The 22513-nt window shown below is 45.0% G+C and overlaps 1 protein-coding gene across 3 annotated transcripts in view; it reads left to right on the top strand.

The window, feature by feature from the left end:
* Positions 1-7494: 7494 nt before the first annotated feature.
* Positions 7495-22513, top strand: part of adad2 (adenosine deaminase domain containing 2) — an 82186-nt gene continuing 67167 nt past the window's right edge. For all 3 annotated transcript variants that reach the window (XM_072269806.1, XM_072269808.1, XM_072269807.1), the window contains exon 1: positions 7495-7753. In XM_072269806.1, the coding sequence (XP_072125907.1) occupies positions 7498-7753 (256 nt within the window). In that variant the 5' untranslated portion in view covers positions 7495-7497. The remainder of the gene's footprint in view (positions 7754-22513) is intronic.

The raw sequence follows: 22513 nt of genomic DNA on the forward strand, positions 1-22513 counted from the left end.
TACCTAATAAAGTGGCCACTCAGATCTATCACATTAAGAGACAAAAGCCAATAGGATAAATGATCTAAATGCTAACAAGAGTATTTAAAAATGGTATTCAATAATCAAAATACTTATAATGTTGCCAAAGAGAACAGTAAGTGTGAGGACTAGGAAGATTTCAAAAGACAGTGAAAAAAGACCAGGACATATACTACGGAAATTGAAAACTGAAGACAGGAATGAACTGATGAGAGTGATAAAGACTGACTGTTAAAGCTTTCTTTCATATCAATAGAAAAGACTGGCAGATTTAGGTGACTCCTTATGGATCAGACAGGTAGCAACAGAGATATTAAATTGCCGTTTTTGTGTGTGCATCTTCAAAAGAAAGACGTGAAAGAGTGACTTCCAGAAATACCTGAACAAGGAAACCAGGAATGACATGCAGAGGGCTATTTCAAGAGCAAAGAATCAATTCCATGAAAGGTCAGATGCACAAGAGCTCTGGAAGGGCTTGTAGGACATTACTTCCTATGAAGTGAAACCCAACACCATGAATGGCAGTGATGCTTCACTCCCAGATGATCGGAACACCTTTTATGCTCGCTTTGAAAGGGAGAATAAAACCACAGCTATGAGGATCTCTGCAGCACCCGGTAACCCTGTGATCTCTGTCTTGGAGGCCAACGTCAGGCTAGCTATCAAGAGAGAGAACTCTTGCAAGGCCACAGGTCCTGTTGGAGTACCTGGTAAGGCTCTGAAAACTTGTGCCAACCAACTGGCATATGTATTCAAAAACATTTTCAACCTCTCACTGCTATGGTTGGAAATTCCCACCTGGTTCAAAAGGGCAACAACTATACCAGTGCCCAAGAAGAACAGTGTGAGCTACCTTAATGACTCACATCTACAGTGATGAGTGCTTTGAGAGGTTGGTCATGACTAGAATCTACTGCTGCCTCAAAAAGGACCTGGACCCACTGCAATTTGCCTATTGCCACAATAGATCTACGGCAGACGCTATGTCATTGTCCTTCACATGGCCTTAGACCACCTGGACAATACCAATACCAATATGTCAGGATGATGTTCATTGACCATAGCTCAGCGTTTAACACCATCATTCCCACAGTCCTGATCGAAAAGCTACAGAACCTGAGCCTCTCTACCTCACTCTGCAATTGGATCCTCGACTTCCTAACCAGAAGACCACAACCTGTACGGATTGGTGATAGCATATCCTCCTGGCAGATGATTAACACTGGTGTAGCTCAGGGGTGCGTGCTTAGCCCACTGCTCTACTCTCTATATACACATGACTGTGTAGCTAGGCATAGCTCAAATACCATCTATAAATTTGCTGATGATACAACTACTGTTGGTAGAATCTCAGGTGGTGATGAGAGGGCGTATAGGAGCAAGATATACCAGCTGGTTGAGTGATGTCCTGACGAAGGGTTCTGGCCCGAAACGTTGACTGATCGTTTCCATGGATGCTGCCCGACCTGCTGAGTTCCTCTAGCATGTTGTGAGTGTTGCTTTGACCCTAGCATCTGCAGATTATTTTGTGGTTGAGTGGTATTGCAGCAACAACCTAGCACTCAACGTCAGTAAGACCAAAGAGCTGATTGTGGACTTCAAGAAGGGTAAGACAAGGAAACATGAACCAATCCTAATAGAAGGATCAGAAGTGAAGACGGTAAGCAATTTCAAGTGCCTGTGTGTCAATATCTCTGAGGACCTAATCTGGACCCAATATATCGATGCAGCTATAAAGGAGGCAGGACAGCAGCTATATTTCATTAGGAGATTGAGGAGATTTGGTGTGTCTCCTAAAACTCTCGACAACTTCTATAGGTGTACCGTAGATTGCATTCTGACAGGCTTCATCACTGTCTAGGAGTGCGGGGGGTTCGCTGCACAGGATCGTAAGAAACTACAGAAAATTGTAAAGTTAGTCAGCTCCATCAAGAGTACTAGCCTCTGTAGTATTCAAGATATCTTCAAGGAGTGGTGCCTTAGAAAGGACCGTCGTTATTAAGGACCCCCATCACCCAGGACATGCCCTCTTCTCATTGTTACTATCAAGAAGGAGGTACAGAAGCCTGAAGGCACACACTCGGCGATTCAGGAACAGCTTCTTCCCCTCTGCCATCCAGTTTCTAAGTGGACACTGAGACCTCACTTTTTTCTGTTTTTGCACTCTTTTTAATTTAACAATTTAATATACTTACTGTAATTGACTTATTTTTCTCTATATTTACTGCATGCACTGCATTGTTCTGCTGCTGCTGAGATAACAAATTTCACGACACATGCTGGTGATTTTAAAACCCGATTCTGATTCTGAAATAATGAAGAAAAGTTCTAAAGATGAAAAGAATTTTGAAATTAGCATCAAAATTAAAAGAAAGTTCTGGAGAAATTAATGGAATGAAAATTCAATAAATCCCCAGGACCTTGTGGCTTTTAAGATACCAAATGTATTGATTTTTTAATCTTCTAAAGTTTCATAGATTATAGAATGCTTCCAAGAATGGAAGGTGGCAAATACAATCGCACTATTGAAGGAAGTGCAGAAAGCGAAAACTAGTATCAGTCAGTCGGAAATCAATACTAGAATATATTAATAAGGAGTGTTAACAAGCCACATAGCAAGATAGAGTCAACATGGATTTACGAAACAGAAATCATGCTTGGTAAGTGTTAGACCTTTTTGAGTTGTACCTAACAAAATTCAAAGTTCAAAGTAAATTGATTATCAGAGTGCATATATGTCACCATATACAACTTTGAGATTTATTTTCTTGTGGGCATAGTCAATAAATCTACAGAATAATAATAAAAACGAAATCAGTGAAAGACTGCCCAACTTGAGCGTTCAACCAGAGTGCAAATGACAACAAACTGCATAAATACAAAAGAAAAAAATAATAAGAATAAATACATAAAGTGGACTTCAGGAGGAGCCCCCCAATACTCCCCCAACTCACTATACTCAACAGTGTTGTGTCTGCTGTGGAGACCTTCAGGTTTCTGGCTGTCACCATCTCCCAGGACCTGAAGTGGACACCCAACACGGACTCTTATCAAAAAGGCTCAGCAGAGGTTGTATTTCCTACGTCAACTCAGGAAGTACAACCTGCCTCAGGAGCTGCTGATTCAATTCTATTCAGGAATAATCCAGTCTGTTCTCTGTTCGTCCATCACTGTCTGGTTTGGATCAGCTACCAAACAAGACAAGAATAGGCTCCAAAGAACCGTCAGGGCTGCGGGAAGGATTATTGGTGTGAAGCTGCCCTCGATCCAGGACTTATATGCATCTAGAGTCAGGAAGCGAGTAAGCAGCATCATTGTAGACCCATCACACCCTGGACATCACCTGTTCCAACTCCTTCCTTCTGGTAGGCGCTTTAGATCACTGTATGCCAGGACAAATAGGTACAAGAACAGTTTCTTTCCGTATGCCATCAGTCTTATGAACACTTGAATTTTAGTCTATTATAAACCAAGTCCACCTGTACATACACAGGTAGACTTCATTGTATATAGTTCACGATTATTTGCACTATTGTTTTGTTTGCTTTTTGATTCTGTACAGCGAGAGCTCAAGGAAACCGGCATCAAATTCCCTGTATGTGTCCACATACTTAGCGATAATAAAGGATTCTGATTCTGATATCAAGAACATGAGATGAAGAGTCCTTGAAAGACAGTCTTGTGGGAATATGGAGAATTACTTTAGGGGATGGAAGTTGGAAGTTCCTTGTCTGCACCAACCAGGATGCCAATTGAACTAATTACATGTTCCTGCATATGGTCTGTCTCCCTCGATTCCATGTATTGATGTGCTTGAATAAAATGTCTCTTAAAACATTGATATTGTGTTTGCTTCTACTACCTCACCTGGCACAGCATTCCAGGCATTATAAACTTGGTGAAAAAATTGGCTTCACAAATCTTTACATGATTTCTAATTTCTCTCAACCCCATCTCCCTGTAACCTTTGGCACCTTTACCAATCAATAAGTATGGAAATACACCATGTACATTTTGATGCCCGAATAAATCAAGAACTTATCAACCTCTGCTTTAAATATAACCAATGACTTGGCCTCCACAGCAAAGAATTCCACAGATTCATCACCCTCTGGCTAAAGAAGTTCCTCCTCATCTCTGTTCTAATGGGACGTCCTTCTATTCTGAGGCCGTGCCCTCTGGTCCCAGACTCACTCACTATAGGGAACATTTTCTGCATGTCCACTCTATCTAGGCCTTTCAATATTCAAGATGTTTCAATGAGATCCCCCTCATTCTTCTAAACTCCAGTGAGTACAGGCCCAGAGTAATCAAACCAGGTATTTGAAGTATTATGTGCAGTTCTGTTTGCTAAACTATAGGAAGAAGAGGATAGTGTGGTAACGAAAATTGCATGCAACACTTCAAATATTTGAAGCATACCTCATGAGGCCAATTTTTATACTCACTGCCTTGACCATTAAAAGAAAGCATGCCATACACCTTCTTTACCAGCTTACCTACTTGTGTTGCCACTTACAGGGAGCTATTTTCACCCTGAGATCTTCGCTATACATCAATGCTCCTAAAGACCATCAGACCATAAGACATAGGAACAGAATTAGGCAATTTGGTCCATCGTCCATTTCATCATGGCTGATCCATTTTCCACTCAGCCCCAATCTCCTGCCTTCTCCCCATATCGCTTCATGCTCTGACCGATCTAGAATCTACCAACCTCTGCCTTAATATACATAAAGACAGCCTCCACAGCTGCCTATGGCAAAGAATTCCACAGATTCACCACTTCGTGGCTAAAGAAATTCCCCTTCATCTCCTTTCTAAAAGGACGCCCCCCCTATTCTGAGGCTGTGCCCTCTGGTCTTAGACTCTCCCACCATAGGAAACATCCTCTCCACATCCACTCTATCAAGGCCTTTCACCATTTGATAGGTTTCAATGAGGTCACCCCTCATTCATCTGAATTCCAATGAATACAGGCCCAGAGCCATCAAATGCTCTTCATATGATGTCATTCAATCCTGAAATCATTTTTATGAGCCTTCTTTGAACTCTCTCCAGTTTCAGCAGATCATCTTCGGAGTCAGAATCTGAACCAAAATCAGGTTTAATATCACCGGCATGTCGTGAAATTTATTGTCTTTGCGGCAGCAATACAATGCAATGCATACCAATAGAGAGAATAATGTGAATTACAGTAAGTTGTATATATTAAGTAGTTAATTCAATAAGTAGTGCAAAAAAATAAAAATAGCAAGATAGTGTTCATGGGTTCAATGTCCATGCAGAAACTGGATGGCAGAGGGGAAGAAGCTGTTCCTGAATGGCTGAGTGTGTTTACCTTCAGGATTCTGTACCTCCTTCCCAATGGTAGTAATGAGAAGAGGGCATGTCCTGGGTGATGGGGGTCCTTAATGATGGATACTGCATTGTTGAGGCACGCCTTTTGAAGATGTTCCGGAGATTGGAGAGGCTAATGCCCATGATGAAGCTGAGGGCGGATCTTGGTCTTTTCCCTCCTCGGGAGCTGCCTGGCCCGATGAGTCTAGCACCTTGGTGTGTTGCTGCAGACTCCAGCAGCTGATGCCTGTTGTATCTCCAAATAGACTGGATAGTCACTATTAACAGTAATTTTAGGAAAATCAGTGCAAGAATTATATTCATAATGCTGGTGGGCAGTTATATAAAATATCCTTATGAGATCACCATGTAATGTCTACATGAAGAAAACGAAAATGATTTAAATGTCCGATAATCCTCCTTGACGAGATGGTTGAGGAACTTACCTTCGCACCGGCGACGCCTCACCACGTGGACTGACGTCACGTGGTCACGTCAATCAGAAGGCTCACCGCTGATTGGCTAGACTGCACCGGAAGGCGGGATTTGGGTAACTTCCTGTTGGCGGGTTTTTGCGAGGGTGTGGTTCAGGTGAGTTGGTGCCCCGGACTTCGTTTGCAGCGGGCGTTGATTATAAAACAAACTACGCAGTATTTATTCTGATGTGTTCGGTTTCAAAACACATGAATGGGAATGCCAATTCATATTTAACTCGGATGGGATTGTTTGCAAAGCTTGTGGTTAGATAGCGGATGTGAACAGGATTGTGCAAATCATTTGCAACGTACTTTATTAAAACCATTTAGCGTCAAAAAGTACGTCTGTGTGTGAGACATTATCTGTGTAGGGGTGTGTGTGCGTGTGTCCTTTAAACATTAATAATCATCGTCAATTGCATTTTGAAAGTGCACAGAAGTTCAGTCAATACTGTTGATGTAGCAACTCCCAAAATGAACTTGTTTTCTGAGATCCATTTGGCATGTTATATCTTTGGTATATGACCCCAATTAATTATCCATGCTCCCGAAAAATATACCTAGAGATTTCTTGCTTGCTGTCTGATATAATGCTTTGATTAGTAATTCGTGTTATACAGTGTATTAGCATTTAGATTAATTTGGAATGTAGTTCATCAAATTGCATGTAATTTAATGAACACAAAGATACACCATTATTACAAGTCATTTTTTTCATACAAGCCACCCTGGTAAGAGAATGTTTGAGTTATGGACACCTGTACATACAAGTTCCCATTATACTAACTAAACTTAAAAGCCCCACCTGCAGTACTCTGAAAAAGTCTTGGGCACATATATACATAACTAGGTTGCTCTAAGACTTCTGCACAGTACTGTAGAGATTTTATGTATTGCACTGTACTGCTGCCACAAAAAAATACATTTCATGACATGTGAGTGATGATAAACTTGATCAAATTTGCAGCTGCTGTAAGTCAAAGTAATGCAGATAAATGCTGGCGGAACCCAGCAGGCCAGGCAGCATCTATGGAAAAAGTACAGACTGCGTTTTGGGCCAAGACCCTTTGGCAGGACTGGACTCATCCTTTTTTCTCCAGTCCTGCTGATGGGTCTCGGCCTGAAACGTTGACTGTACTTATTTCCATAGATGCTGCCTTACCTGCTGAGTTCCTCCAGCATTTTGTGTGTATTGTTATGATGATAAACCTGATTCTGATACGAGTCTCCGCTGTTGACTGAGAGTGAGAAGGGGGCAGGGAGAGGGGAATCCTGGTTGGGAAAAGGAGGAGGGAGAGGGAAGCATCAGAGACACATTCTGTAATGGTCAAATAAACCAATTGTTTGGAATCAAATGACCTTGCCTGGTGTCTCAGAGCTGGGTGTGTCTACATCTGTAGTATCCCCTGCCCCAACACACCTTCTCTGCCACCTGTCCCACACCCCTGCCCTGGTGCTTCACCCTCGCTAATCCCAACATCCTTTGTTCCCGCCAGATTTACACACTCTCTCCACTCCATGTTGACAAATATGCTACTGTGCAAAAATCAGAGACATCTTATATATACATACCTCAGACTTTTGCACAGAACTATAGATACATACCTTCATGCTTACGAACAGCAGAAGCTAATTTCCTCTTTTATGAAATTTCAGAAGCATGAGTAAACGGGAGACAAAGGAGGGAAGAAGAAGAATCCCCCGCTTGGCTGCCTCATTTTCATGGAGTGTCCCGTGTGCCCCATCAGTACAAGACGAGAGCTTAGTGGAAAGTCTACCGAGTGTTACTGCAAATGAAGAATCAGAGGAAGCTGCTTCTGGAGTGGAACTGGACTGCGATGCAACTGCTTCCGATTCATTAGAACTTCTCTCAGAGCAGTTGGAGAGCGATGAATGTGTTGATGTGGACAATCCAGGTACGGTCTCTGATTGGGTTAGGTACTTGATTAGTTTATATACAGAAGCAAGCAACTCAGCCTAAGGTGACTTCGCTGGTACACAGTCCTTTGCTTTGCCAGTTCAACAATGTTATTTATTAGTCAAACATGTGGGTGCAGTTTGGATCTGTTGGTAGACCTCTGTGTGAAAGGCTTGTGGCTTTAAAACTATTAGCTGTGGCAGTTCCAGGATGTTCTCCCTTGTGGCCTTTCTTTCTCCTGAACTGTCACCATATACTTCCCTGCGATTTGATTTCTTGAAGGCATTCACAGTAGTACAAAGAAATAGAACAGAATCAGTGAAAAACTGCACACAAGGACGGATGAATGACCTAAAGAAGACAAACTCTGCAAATAGGACAAAAATCTCCAATAGTGATACTAATACTGAGAATATGAGCTGTAGGGTCCTTGATTGTGAGTCAGTTCAGAGTTGAGGTGAGTGAAGTTATCCACACTGGTTCAGGAACCTGATGGTTGAAGGATAATAACTGTTCCTGAACCTGGTGGTGCAGGACCTAAGGCTCCTGTACCAATTTGAACTAGTTTAGAAGGGGCTGACGAAATTACATATTACTCCAAATATCTTTGATTTTTGATCATGAATCTTGGATTTTATTCTCGCCTGAAGTTCTGAAAAAATTACAAATGTACTGTGTTGCCTCTGCAATATTAAACAGCATGTAACACTGAGAACAGAAAGGAAAGATACAGAATGTGGCTGGAAGAAGGTGGGATATTCTGAGAAAGCTGAAGAAAATGAAAAAATTTCATTTTGAGAGCAAACAAGTACTTATCCCGCATTTTTTGTCTTTTTCTGACCTGGTAAATTCCTTATCGCTTGCTAATACTCTCTGGCTGGGCTGTGGCATTAGTTTGAGCTATTCTGGATTACCACAGTGCAAGCAGTAATTTCTCTGCATTGTTTCCTCTTTCACTGCTCACTAACAACGGCACGGTAATGCAGTTGATCCAGTTGCTTATCTGACAGGATTAATAGCTCCAGTGTCCTTCAGAACCTTAGAAGAAATTAATAATAGCACAAAGTCAAGTTATGATTGGTTCAACACTGAAATGTCTAGTAAAGTACATTCTATTTAAGTTTGAGCTTCATGATTTTAATAATATAATTGCAATAACTCTGTTTGGTTAGGTTAAAAACCTAAAAGTCTGATCACGGAATAAGGTAACACACATCAAAGTTGCTGGTGAACGCGGCAGGCCAGGCAGCATCTCTAGGAAGAAGTACAGTCGACGTTTCAGGCCGAGACCCTTTGTCAGGACTAACTGAAGGAAGAGCTAGATCTCTTACTAACTCTTCCTTCAGTTAGTCCTGACGAAGGGTCTCGGCCTGAAACGTCGACTGTACCTCTTCCTAGAGATGCTGCCTGGCCTGCCGCGTTCACCAGCAACTTTGATGTGTGTTGCTTGAATTTCCAGCATCTGCAGAATTCCTGTTGTTCATGGAAGAAGGTGATAGGATTGAGGTAATCAGATCTAAACAAGTTTAAGAGTTATGTATTGGCTCTTCATTTTAGTTATTGCTACTGTAGTCGCATGCAAATGCACTACTGAAGAAACACGGAGGCAGAGAGAGCTGAACTCAGAATGCCTTTACTGATCCAAAAACGCGCGCTTAAATCTCCCTCCCCCCACCCCCCCCATGGGCCCCTGCGAACTGTGGGGCGGACGTGACGTCAGACTGTCCCCGGAAGGTCCGCCCCGAGCGGGTAGTTCCAAATGCGCTACCGCGTGTCTGCCCGCGGCTCCTGATGGCAGTTGGAGCCCCGCTTGTGCGGGCTGCCACACCACCACCCCCAGAAACATCCATTGGGGGAGTGGAGCCCCCAGTCTGTGTGGCTTGCCTGGGTGGCCGGCCTCACGGTGCGGTGCGGGTACCCTCACTGGTTGCTCAATGTCCAAGTGTGCCGGTTTGAGGTGGTCCACTGTAAAAGCCTCTCCCCGGCCACCCACCTCCACGACACACGTGTTCCGTTGTGCCGGTTTACCTTGAAGGGTCCCTCGTACGGCCGCTGTAGAGGCCGTGCATGCCCCTGTGAATAAAAACATACTCACAGTCTTGGAGGTCTTTAGGGGTGAAGCATGGTGTGGGACCATGCCTGGGGTCAGGACCGGTGCCAGGGTCCCTACCTTGTCCTGCAGCCTCGTTAGCACCGCTGCTAGAGTTTCTTCCAAACCTCGGGCCTCTGGTACAAACTCGCCTGGGGCCGTCAGGGGGGCGCCGTAGACCAGTTCCGCCGAGGAGGTGTCCAGGTCCTCCTTGGGGGCTGTGCGGATGTCCAGTAGGACCCAGGGAAACTCATCTGTCCAGTTGGGGCCCCTGAGGCACGCCATCAGGGCCGACGAGATGCCGGTGGAATCGCTGTACCAAACCGTTGGACTGGGGATGGTACACTGGTGTGATGCAGCTGGGTGCCCAGGAGCTGCGCCAGTGCTGTCCACAAACTAGACGTGAACTGCGACCCTCTTTCGGAGGTGATGTCTGTTGGGAGGCCAAACCTGGCGATTCAGTTTGCAATGAGCGTCCTGGTGCAGGACTCAGTGGACGTGTCTGCGAACGGTACGGCTTTCAGCCATCTGGTGAACCTGTCTACCATGGTAAAGGTATACCTGGGAGACTGGCAGGGGGCCGCCGATGTCCATGTGGATGTGTTGGAACCTCCTGTGCATCGGCTGGAACTGCTGGAGGGGAGCCTTCACGTGCCGCGGGACTTTGGCGGTCTGGCAGTGTACGCAGGTCCTGGCCCAGTGTCCGACCTGTTTGCGCAAACTGTGCCAGAGGATTCTGTCCACTACTAGCTTGATGGACACCTGGATGGACGGGTGGGCCAGGTCGTGCAGCATGCTGAACACCCGGCACCTCCATGCTGCTGGTACCACGGGTCGGGGTTTGCCGGTAGACATGTCGCACAGGAGTCGATCCGCTGCCGGGCCGATGGAGACATCCTCCAACTGGAGCCCCAAAACGGCGGTGCGGTAAGCCGGGATCTCAGTGTCCGACCGTCGTGCTTCCGCCAGTGCTGCGTAGTCTGTTCCTGAGGATGAAATGCCTACTGAGTGGAGGCAGGGGCGAGACAGTGGGTCGGCGACGACGTTGTTCTTCCCTGCGATGTGGCGGACGTCCGTGGTGAATTCTGATGTAAAGGACAGGTGCCTCTGCTGCCGAGCCGACCATGGGTCCGATACCTTGGCCAGTGTGAAGGTGAGGGGCTTGTGGTCCGTATACACGGTGAACTCCCTTCCCTCGAGGAAGTACTGGAAATGCCGGACAGCCAGGTAGAACGTTAGCAACTCTGTGTTGAAAGCACTGTACTTCACCTCTGGTGGCCTTAGGTGCTGGATGAAGAAAGTGAGTGGTTGCCACTGGTCCTCAATGAGCTGCTCCAGGACTCCGCCGACTGCCGTGTCAGAAGCGTCGACTGTGAGTGCCGTGGGTACATCGACTCTCGGGTGCACTAGGAGGGCCGCCTTTGCCAGCGCCTCCTTGGCCTGTTCGAATGCCTCTGTGGACTCCATGTCCCATGCCACTTCTTTGGGCCTTGCCGGCCATCAGGCTGAACAAGGGTCTTATGATAAAAGTTGACCATCCCTACGAACTCCTGCAGGCCCTTGACCGTGCTGGGCTTAGAGAACTGGCAGATGGCCTGGACCTTGTCCAGTAGGGGAACTGCGCCATGTCGGTTGACTCTGTGGCCCAAGAAGTCGACCTCATTCAGCCCGAACTGGCACTTCGCCAGATTGATTGCCAGTCCGTGGTCGCTCAGGCATTGGCAGAGCTGGCGCAAATGTGCCATGTGCTCTTGGTGCGAACTGCTGGCCACCAGGATATTGTCCAAGTAAATGAAAACGAAATCCAGGCCGCGTCCCACCGAGTCCATGAGCCTTTGGAAAGTTTGGGCTGCATTCTTGAGACCGAAAGGCATCCTCAGGAATTCGAACAAGCCGAACGGGGTGATGTGGGCTGTCTTGGGCACGTTGTCAGGGTCACCAGTGTAGTCGTGCGCAAACGCGGTACTGAAACACACGGAGGCAGAGAGAACTGAACTCAGAATGCCTTTACTAATTCAAAAACGCGAGCTTAAATCTCCCCTCCCATGGGCCCCTGCGACCTGCAGGGCGGACGTGACGTCAGACTGTCCCCGGAAGGTCCGCCCCAAGCGGGTAGTTACAAACTCGCTACCGAGTGTCTGCCCGCAGCTCTCGATGGCAGTTTGAGTCCCGTGTGTGTGGGCTGCCACAGTACTACTTGTTTAATTAGGTTGTAAATATTCAGTGGCTAGCCCATGTGGTCTTCTGAGGCTGTAGCCCATCCACTTCAAGTTTTTGTGTTACTTGAGTTCCTGTCACCTTCCTGTCAGCTTGAATCAGTCTGGCCATTCTCTTCTGACCTCTCTCATTAACAAGGTGTTTATATATTTTTTGAGGAAATTACAAGCAGCGTAGGCAAGGGAGAGGCAGTGGATGTGGTGTACTTGGATTTTCAGAAGGCCTTTGACAAGGTGCTGCACATGAGGCTGCTTAGCAAGATAAGAGCCCATGGAATTACAGGGAAGTTACTAGCATGGGTGGAGCATTGGCTGATCGGCAGAAAACAGAGTGGGAATAAAGGGATCCTATTCTGGCTGGCTGCTGGTTACCAATAGAGTTCCATTGAGGTTGGTGTTGGGAACCGCTGCTGTTTACGATGTATGTCAATGATTTGGACTTTGGGATTAATGGATTTGTGCTAAATTTGCTGATGATACAAAGATAGGTGGAGGAGCAGGTAGTGTTGAGGAAACAGAGAGCCTGCAGAGACTTAGATAGTTTAGGGCAGGGGTCCCCAACCTTTTGGGCACCGTGGACCCGTTTAATATTGACGATATTCTTGCGGACCGGCCAACTAGGGGCGGGGGGGGGGGGTGTTCAAATTCAACAGTGCATGACAGGGAATGATGAATGGTGCAGCTGACTCATATCGTTTCATATCGCCAAATCATATCGTTTCTGCGCGGCCCAGTAGCACATGCTCGTGGCCTGGTGGTTGGAGACCACTGGTTTGGGGGAATGGGCAAAGAAGTGGCAAATGAAATACAATGTTGGAAAGTGTATGGTCATGCACTTTGGTAGAAGAAATAAACAGGCAGACTATTATTTAGATGGGGAGAGAATTCAAAATGCAGAGATGAAAAGCGACTTGGGAGTCCTTGTGCAGGATACCCTAAAGGTTAACTTCCAGACTGAGTCAGTGGTGAAGAAGGCGAATGCAATATTGGGGTTGATTTCTAGAGGTTTAGAATATAAGAGCAGGGACATGATGTTGAGGCTCTATAAGGCACTCGTGAGAACACACTTGGAGTATTGTGTGCAGTTTTGGGCTCCTTATTTTCAAAGGGATGTGCTGACATTGGAGAGGGTTCAGAGAAGATTCACGAGAATGATTCCAGGAATGAAAGGGTTACCGTATGAGGAACGTCTGGCAGCTCTTGGGCTTTATTCCCTGGAGTTCAGGAGAATGCGGGCAGATCTCATAGAAACATTCCAAATATTAAAAGACTTAAGCAGACTAGATATGAGAAAGTTATTTCCCACGGTAGTTGAGTCTAGGACAAGAGGGCATAACTTCAGGATTTAAGGACATCCATTTAGAACAGAGATGCGGGGAAATTACTTTAGTCAGAGGGTGGTAAATCTAGAATTTGTTGCCATTTGTGGAGGCCAAGGCATTAGATATATTTAAGGCAGGGATAGATAAGTTCTTGATTAGCCAGGCCATCAAAGAGTATGGGAAGAAGGCAGGGGAGTGGGGATGACTGGAAGAATTAGATCAACCCATGCGTGAATGGTGGAGCAGACTCGATGGGCTGAATGGCCTACTTCTCCTCCTATATCTTATGGCCTGAAACCCACAGAACTGGGTGATTTTTTTTTTTCCTTTTTTTGCACCATTCTCTAAAACTCTAGAGCAGGATTCCCAATCTATTTTATGCCATAGACTCCTACCATTAAGCAAGGGGTCAGTGGACCCCAGATTGGGAATCTGTGCTGTAAAGATTTTTGTGTGTGAAAATCCCAGGATATCAGCAGTTTCTAGGATACTCAAACCACCCCGTCTGGCACCGGCAATCATTTCCACAGTCAGAGTCACTTAGATCACATTCTTCCCCATTCTGATCTTTGGTCTGAACAACAACTAAACCTCTAACCATGTCTGCATGCTTTTATGCGTTGGTTTGCTGTCATATGATTGGCTGGTTAGATATTTGCATTAATGAGCAGTTGGATGGGTGTACCTGATAAAATGGCCACTGAGTGTACATATCACAGCCTTTGGCTACAGATAGCATCCTTGGATATAAATTATGATGATCTGAGATTAATTTTGTTGTCCTATAAGCCAGTGGTCCCCAATCACCGGGCCGCAAAGCATGTGCTACTGGGCTGCAAGGAAACAATATGATTTGGCGATATGAGTCATTCCCTGTCACGCGCACTGTTGAACTTCAACCCATGCGAGTTCATCAGTGACCCAAGTCGTGCTAAGGAATGGGTCCGTGACCCATTTGTGAATGTTTCCGGTGAATCTTCCATGTCAGCGCGGGAAAAAGATCAACTCCTTGAGCTTGTAAATGACGGTGGGCTGAAAAGTATGTTTGACATAACACCTCTGCTGGCATTCTGGATCAAAGTCATGGCTGAATATCCTGAGATAGCCACGAAAGCAGGGAAAACGTTGCTTCCATTTCCAACATCATATCGCTGCGAAGTGGAGTTTTCAGCAGTGAATGCAACGAATACTAAACTGCGGAATAGACTGGACATTAGGAACCCCCTTCGAGTATTGCTGTCTCCCATCACCCCTCGATGGGACCATCTTGTTAAAGGAAAACAAGCCCAGGGTTCCCACTTATTCAGTGATATTGGTGTGTTGCAATGATTTTATATGTTCATACGAGGAAAATATGCGGTATGTTTAATATCCAAATGTTACTTAAAATGTTATGATGCTGTTGACTTATAAGTGACTTATAATTCAGTGGTCCCCAACCTCCAGGCCGCGAAGAATGCAGTGGTACAGCAGTAGCCAGAATGCATCCAGTACATCTTTAAGAAAAAAGCCAAAATAAACAAGCTAATTAATTAGGTGCCGCCCGGATCAGAGGTAGAGAAAATTTACAATGATGTTGCTGGGTCTGGAGGACCTGAGTTATAAGGAAAGATTGAATAGGTTAGAACTGTATTCCTTAGAACACAGAAGATTGTGAAGAGATTTGATAGAGGTATACAAAATTCTGAAGGGTTTAGATAGGGTATATGCAAGCAGATATTTTCCACTGAGATTGGGTGGGACTACAACCAGAGATCATGGGGTAAGGGTGAAAGGTGAAAAGTTTAAGGGAACGTGAGGGGAAACTTCTTCACTCAGAGGGTTGTGAGAGTGTGGAAAGAGCTCCCAGTACAAGTGGTGCATGCAAGCTTGATTTCAACGTTTAAGAGAAGTTTAGATAGGTAAATGGATGATAGGGTATGGAGAGCTGTGGTCCTGGTGTAGGTTGTTAGGAATAGGCAGTTTAAATGGTTTGGCATGGACTGGATGGGCTGAAGGGCCTGTTTCTATCTGTCCTTTTCTATGACTTCATGACTCTTATCACATAACTCACTCTATCTATCAAAGTTGCTGGTGAACGCAGCAGGCCAGGCAGCATCCGTAGGAAGAGGTGCAGTCGACGTTTCAGGCCGAGACCCTTCGTCAGGACTAACTGAAGGAAGAGTGAGTAAGGGATTTGAAAGTTGGAGGGGAAGGGGGAGATCCAAAATGATAGGAGAAGACAGGAGGGGAAGGGATAGAGCCAAGAGCTGGACAGGTGATAGGCAAAAGGGGATACGAGAGGATCATGGGACAGGAGGTCCGGGAAGAAAGACGGGGGGAGGGGGGGACACAGAGGATGGGCAAGAGGTATATTCAGAGGGACAGAGGGAGAAAAAGGAGAGTGAGAGAAAGAATGTGTGCGTAAAGATAAGTAACAGATGGGGTACGAGGGGGAGGTGGGGCCTTAGCGGAAGTTAGAGAAGTCGATGTTCATGCCATCAGGTTGGAGGCTACCCAGACGGAATATAAGGTGTTGTTCCTCCAACCTGAGTGTGGCTTCATCTTTACAGTAGAGGAGGCCGTGGATAGACATGTCAGAATGGGAATGGGATGTGGAAATAAAATGTGTGGCCACTGGGAGATCCTGCTTTCTCTGGCGGACAGAGCGTAGATCTTCAGCAAAGCGGTCTCCCAGTCTGCGTCGGGTCTCGCCAATATATAAAAGGCCACATCGGGAGCACCAGACGCAGTATATCACCCCAGTCGACTCACAGGTGAAGTGTTGCCTCACCTGGATGGACTGTTTGGGGCCCTGAATGGTGGTAAGGGAGGAAGTGTAAGGGCATGTGTAGCACTTGTTCCGCTTACATGGATAAGTGCCAGGAGGGAGATCAGTGGGGAGGGATGGGGGGGACGAATGGACAAGGGAGTCACGTAGGGAGCAATCCCTGCGGAAAGCAGAGAGTGGGGGGAGGGAAAGATGTGCTTAGCGGTGGGATCCCGTTGGAGGTGGCGGAAGTTACGGAGAATAATATGTTGGACCCGGAGGCTGGTGGGGTGGTAGGTGAGGACCAGGGGAACCCTATTCTTAGTGGGGTGGCGGGAGGATGGAGTGAGAGCAGATGTACGTGAAATGGGGGAGATGTGTTTAAGAGCAGAGTTGATAGTGGAGGAAGGGAAGCCCCTTTCTTTAAAAAAGGAAGACATCTCCCTCGTCCTAGAATGAAAAGCCTCATCCTGAGAGCAGATGCGGCGGAGATGGAGGAATTGCGAGAAGGGGATGGCGTTTTTGCAAGAGACAGGGTGAGAAGAGGAATAGTCCAGATAGCTGTGAGAGTCAGTAGGCTTATAGTAGACATCAGTGGATAAGCTGTCTCCAGAGACAGAGACAGAAAGATCTAGAAAGGGGAGGGAGGTGTCGGAAATGGACCAGGTAAACTTGAGGGCAGGGTGAAAGTTGGAAGCAAAGTTAATAAAGTCAACGAGTTCTGCATGCGTGCAGGAAGCAGCGCCAATGCAGTCGTCGATGTAGCGAAGGAAAAGTGGGGGACAGATACCAGAATAGGCACGTAACATAGATTGTTCCACAAACCCAACAAAAAGGCAGGCATAGCTAGGACCCATACGGGTGCCCATAGCTACACTTTTAGTTTGGAGGAAGTGGGAGGAGCCAAAGGAGAAATTATTAAGAGTAAGGACTAATTCCGCTAGACGGAGCAGAGTGGTGCCAAAGGAGAAATTATTCTGGGAGACCGCTTTGCTGAACATCTACGCTCTGTCTGCCAGAGAAAGCAGGATCTCCCAGTGGCCACACATTTTAATTCCACATCCCATTCCCATTCTGACATGTCTATCCACGGCCTCCTCTACTGTAAAGATGAAGCCACACTCAGGTTGGAGGAACAACACCTTATATTCCGTCTGGGTAGCCTCCAACCTGATGGCATGAACATCGACTTCTCTAACTTCCGCTAAGGCCCCACCTCCCCCTCGTACCCCATCTGTTACTTATTTTTATGCACACATTCTTTCTCTCACTCTCCTTTTTCTCCCTCTGTCCCTCTGAATATACATCTTGCCCATCCTCTGGGTCCCCCCCCCCCCCGGTCTTTCTTCCTGGACCTCCTGTCCCATGATCCTCTTGTATCCCCTTTTGCCAATCACCTGTCCAGCTCTTGGCTCTATCCCTCCCCCTCCTGTCTTTTCCTATCATTTTGGATCTCCCCCTCCCCCTCCAACTTTCAAATCCCTTACTCACTCTTCCTTCAGTTAGTCCTGACGAAGGATCTCGGCCTGAAACGTCGACTGCACCTCTTCCTACAGATGCTGCCTGGCTTGCTGCATTCACCAGCAACTTTGATGTGTGTTGCTTGAATTTCCAGCATCTGCAGAATTCCTGTTGTTCACTCTATCTATGTAGTTTCTCCACTGAATTTGGAATTCATAGAGTCATAGAACCACATTTTGCTCTGCGACTACACTGGTGCTAAGCTGTATGGGTCCCACTGCCCTTCTCCTGGACAACATCGGTGGGGTGGAGAGGGGAGACTTGCAGCATGGGCAACTGCTGGTCTTCCATACAACCTTGCCCAGGCCTGCGCCCTGGAAACCTTTCAAGGCGCAAATCCATGGTCACACGAGACTAATGGATGCCTATATAAAAAAAGTCATAGAGTCTGTTTCCAGCTTGCAGTTGTTTTTTGACATGTGAGGGAGAGGGGTGGTCCCATAGTCAGAAGGGACCAAAATTGGTGTATATTGCTTAAATATTATATAGATTACTTTTCCCATAATCTTCACAGAGTTTCAACTTACTTTTATGACATTTTTAATAAAGTCATAAATGGAAAACAAAAAATTGCTCCCTTTTTGCTGGTTCTTTTTTCTACATGTTCATTGAATTGATTTAGATTATCTTAGAGCAACTAAAAAGTCCAAGATCAGGGTGAAGTTTGTAACTTGTTATGACAGATTGTAACAGGTCTTTCAACCCATTTCTTCTTGGTTGTCTCCTTGAAAGAACTTGCATACTTAACCCACTTCCAGCTGCTTTTTTAAAGTCTGCTCAGTTTTGATTGCAGTATTTATATAAGTTCCAAATTCTGTGCCCTGTTAGTTAAGATTTTATATTCTAAATTCGAAACCTGTGTTCTAATATTGTATGACTTCAGTAGGTTCACTTTTACTTTCAAGATAGTCCTCAGGGTGAGACAGTGGTTGACTTCATTGGTATGACCTCCAGCCATTTCAAGTGAGCATCCACAGCAATCAGAAACGTGGAGCCCATGAATGAGCGAGCAAAGTCAATATGTACTCTTTGCCATGGTGACGACGGCCACTCCAATGGGTGTAATGGTGCCTGTGGGGATGTATTTTGAACTTTCTGGCATCCCGAACAGCTTTTGGCCAGCTTTTCAATCTGTTTATTTATTCCCTTCTCAAACACTTTCTTATTAGCATTAAACAGCTGTGCCAGTCTCTGGTTAGTACTGTTATTTGGGCTGCAGTTGCCTGTTGACACCACATTGAGAGCTTTGATTGTGTGCTGGTCTAGTTGGATTTTGCTCAAACTTTCATGTCCAAGAAGTGCTGGCCCTTCACTTTCCAACACATAAAGCTCTGTCTGTCGTACTTGGCCTCCATACTTCACCTTCGCTTTCAGTTTGCCTTTGCAGGATGCTTTCTGTACGTGTCCTTGATGGTGGGTAGGCTGGAACAGGTGATGCATTGGGCAGTTTTAGCTGCTCATTATAGAGCCTTCCTATCCGCCACAGTGCAGTTTCCATACCGTGCAATGATGTAACTTGTCAAATAAATGTACACAGTGTGTCTACTGAATTTTTCAGGGATTGAAGTCAGTAAATTTTTATTGAGAATTTTTAATATTAACACAAAATCAAGAAAGTGCATTTGAGATGCAGATCAACAAAGATCAAAATGTCTAATGGAGTAAGTTTGAAGGGTTGAATGGCCTGCTTTTCCTTATTTTGCCATTTCTAAAATAGCTTGTGCTTTCCATAAGCTGACCATCTTCTCTGTTCTCTTCTGTCAGTGATTTCTATATCTGGTTATGCCTTTCGTGCAGTTGTAGATGTGTTTGAGTTTGAAGAAGGAAAAGCTAAAAGCAGGCCAAATACAGCTATGCTCAAATTGCATTGAAACAACTCCATCAACAATAACAGCAAAATTGTATCGAGGGGTAAGGGTGCTATCTCTATTGGGTTAACTTAGCTCAGCTTATAAAATCGTGTCACTGTCCTTTGTATGTGGAATATGTATCGTTAAAATAACTCCAATGAATAATGGAATAGGAAAAGGATCCTGCAGCTACAGCCTTTAAATGCTGTAGCAGTCTCTTGCATTGGCTGTGTTCCCACTTGATTCAGCATCATCTTTAAAGAACACTGCATACGATATTTGATCATTGTACAGTATGTGAAGGAAGATTCTGGCCTAACAAGCCTGTACTGCCCAGTTCACCCATGTGACCAATTAACCTACCAACCCGCACAGCTTCAAAACGTGGGAGGGAGCCCATGGAGAGAATGTACACATTTTTCACTGACCAGCGGGAATTGAACCCATTGTTGTAATAGTGTTATGCCAACTACTACCCTACCATGCTGCCCCTCCATGCTGACATGTTGCCCTTAGTAAGCTTCATGAGGAAATAATCTTTTATGCATTTGTATTTTGTAGAGTAGGGGGAATGGAAGGCTCACGAACTTGCCCTCCTCCCATCTCTCCCTGCCACAGGAGGCATTGTACAGAATATTGAATTCAACCTAGTTCAAAGATCTCATCACAATGCTTAGCAGCTGACTTGAGTTCAAATTAATCTTGCCCCAATCAGTATTTGTGCCATTTGGTCATCCTGTACATGAGATTAAAATTATTTTTTTTTTCCCTTTGAGTTACTTTTGTACAACCACAGAATGCAGGTAGGGATCTTGCCTCACATCTCCAACCGAGGTTCTGTCCTGGTCTTGTTTTCTGTCTGCAGGTTCTCCCCACGATTGCACATGCCAAAATTTTACAAATTGGTGCAATAGAATACTGCAATTTGCCCTGATTTGTCAGTGAGTATTAGAATTTGGAGTGAGTTGTTGAGACTGTGGAGGAATAAAATGGGTCCAGGTGTGGGGCTAATTTAAAATTGGGCATGAGGGTTGGTGTGGGATGTGGATCCTGTATTTTTGTGCTGTATCTCTCTTGTTTCTAGTCCAGTATTTCCATCCTACATGGTTTTCAATACTTATATGAGAAAATAATGCTGGAGAGGTAGTAATGGGGACAAGGAAATGGCGGACGAACTGAATAAGTATTTTGCATCAGTGTTCACTGTTGGAAGACACTAGCAGTATGGTGGAAGTTTCAGGTGTCAGGAGTCATGAGGTGTGTAAAGTTACCATTACTAGAGAGAAGGTGCTTTGGAAACTGAAAGGTCTGAAGGTAGATAAGTCACCTGGTCCAGATGGTGTACACTCCTGGGTTCTGAAAGCATGGCGGATGGAATACAGTGTCGGGAAATGTATGGTCATGCACTTCAGTAGAAGAAATAAAAGGGTTGGCTAATTTCTAAATGGAGAGAAAATACAAAAAACTGAGGTGCAAAAGGACTTGGGAGTCCTTGTGTAGGATTCTCTAAAAGTTAATTTGCAGGTTGAATCTGTGGTGAGGAAGGCAAATGCAATGTTAGCATTGATTTCAGGAGGTTGATAGCAAACTATTTGACCTATTTTTCCTCTGTCATAAACTGAACTTGCAGTAAGATGGTGAAAAAGCTGCTAGCAGTGGTTGCTCCTATTTTGCCAGGAAAATCGCTCGGGCTCAAATTATTACTCACTCCTCTGCAACAATACAACTCCAAGGAAAGATTTTTAAAAATCATCTTGAATGAAATTGATTTCTTGGAATTCATCTTCAGTTACTGAAAAAGATGAAAGGGAGATTCCCCAACATTTGATTTAACTTTGTGCTGTAGAATATCAAACTCCTACCACCTGTCCAGCTTCGCATTATCCAGCCTATAAAGTCGGTGAGGTCAGAGATCCCGAGACATTTGTTTTATAGCAGCAGTATGTTTAAATTAGATGGTTTCCTCCAAATTTTCTTAGATTTCTGGCTTTCTATGTCCACTCTGTCCCATCGTCTTGTTACTTGAAATGTGTTAAACTCTTGTCATTGCCTCCAAACAAGAGAAAATCTGTAGATGCTGGAAATTCACAAAATGCTGGAGGAACTCAGCAGGTCAGGCAGCATCTACGGAAAAAAGTACAGTCGACATTTCAGGCGGAAACCCTTCGGCAGACCTCCAGTTTGTTTTCAAGGTCCAGCATTCTGAATCTAATGTGGCACTTTATATCTTGGACAAGATATGTTCAAGGTAATGTTCCTTCTGAATTTTTCCCCCATTACTTAATGCACCTCTTGGAACTGAGGAACTGGAACAGGAAACACTACAGGGTCCTATTCAGTCTTGTATTTGATCACAGTACTGTTTTACATTGTACTGTACTGGTTAAGCTTTCTGCATTCTCTTTCTCTCTAACCCACTGCACTGCATACAAAATTTGAACATCAGAATCAGGTATCTTATCACAGTCTTATACAAAGTGAAATTTGCTGTTTTATGGCAACGGTACAGTGCAAAAACATAACATTACAATAAATTTCACAGTAAATTAGATTATGAAGACACATAGTCCCCTTTTATTGTCATTTAGTAATGCATGCATTAAGAAATAATACATTATTTCCTCCGGTGTGATATCACAAAACACAGGACAAACCAAGGCTGAAAAAACTACAAAACCACATAATTATACATATAGTTACAAACAGTGCACAATCCCATAACTTGATGAAGAAGTCCATGAGCACAGTAAAGTTCAAAGTTTCTCAGATGTCCCACATTTCATGCAGACGGGAGAAGGAAGAAAAACTCTCTCTGCCATGCCGACCACAATCTGACTCTGAGTCATCCGAAAACTTCGAGCTCTGATCAGCTCTCCGACACCGAGTGCTGAGCGGCATCTCTGCCGATCGATTCGACCTCCTTCTCGGTCTCCAAGAGCAGGCAAGGCCGGGGATTTTGAGGCCTACCCTCCGAAAGATTCCCGACCACACAGTAATGACAGCAGTGGACG

The sequence above is a fragment of the Mobula birostris genome, chromosome 10, assembly GCF_030028105.1.
Source record: "Mobula birostris isolate sMobBir1 chromosome 10, sMobBir1.hap1, whole genome shotgun sequence".
NCBI lineage: Eukaryota > Metazoa > Chordata > Chondrichthyes > Myliobatiformes > Myliobatidae > Mobula > Mobula birostris.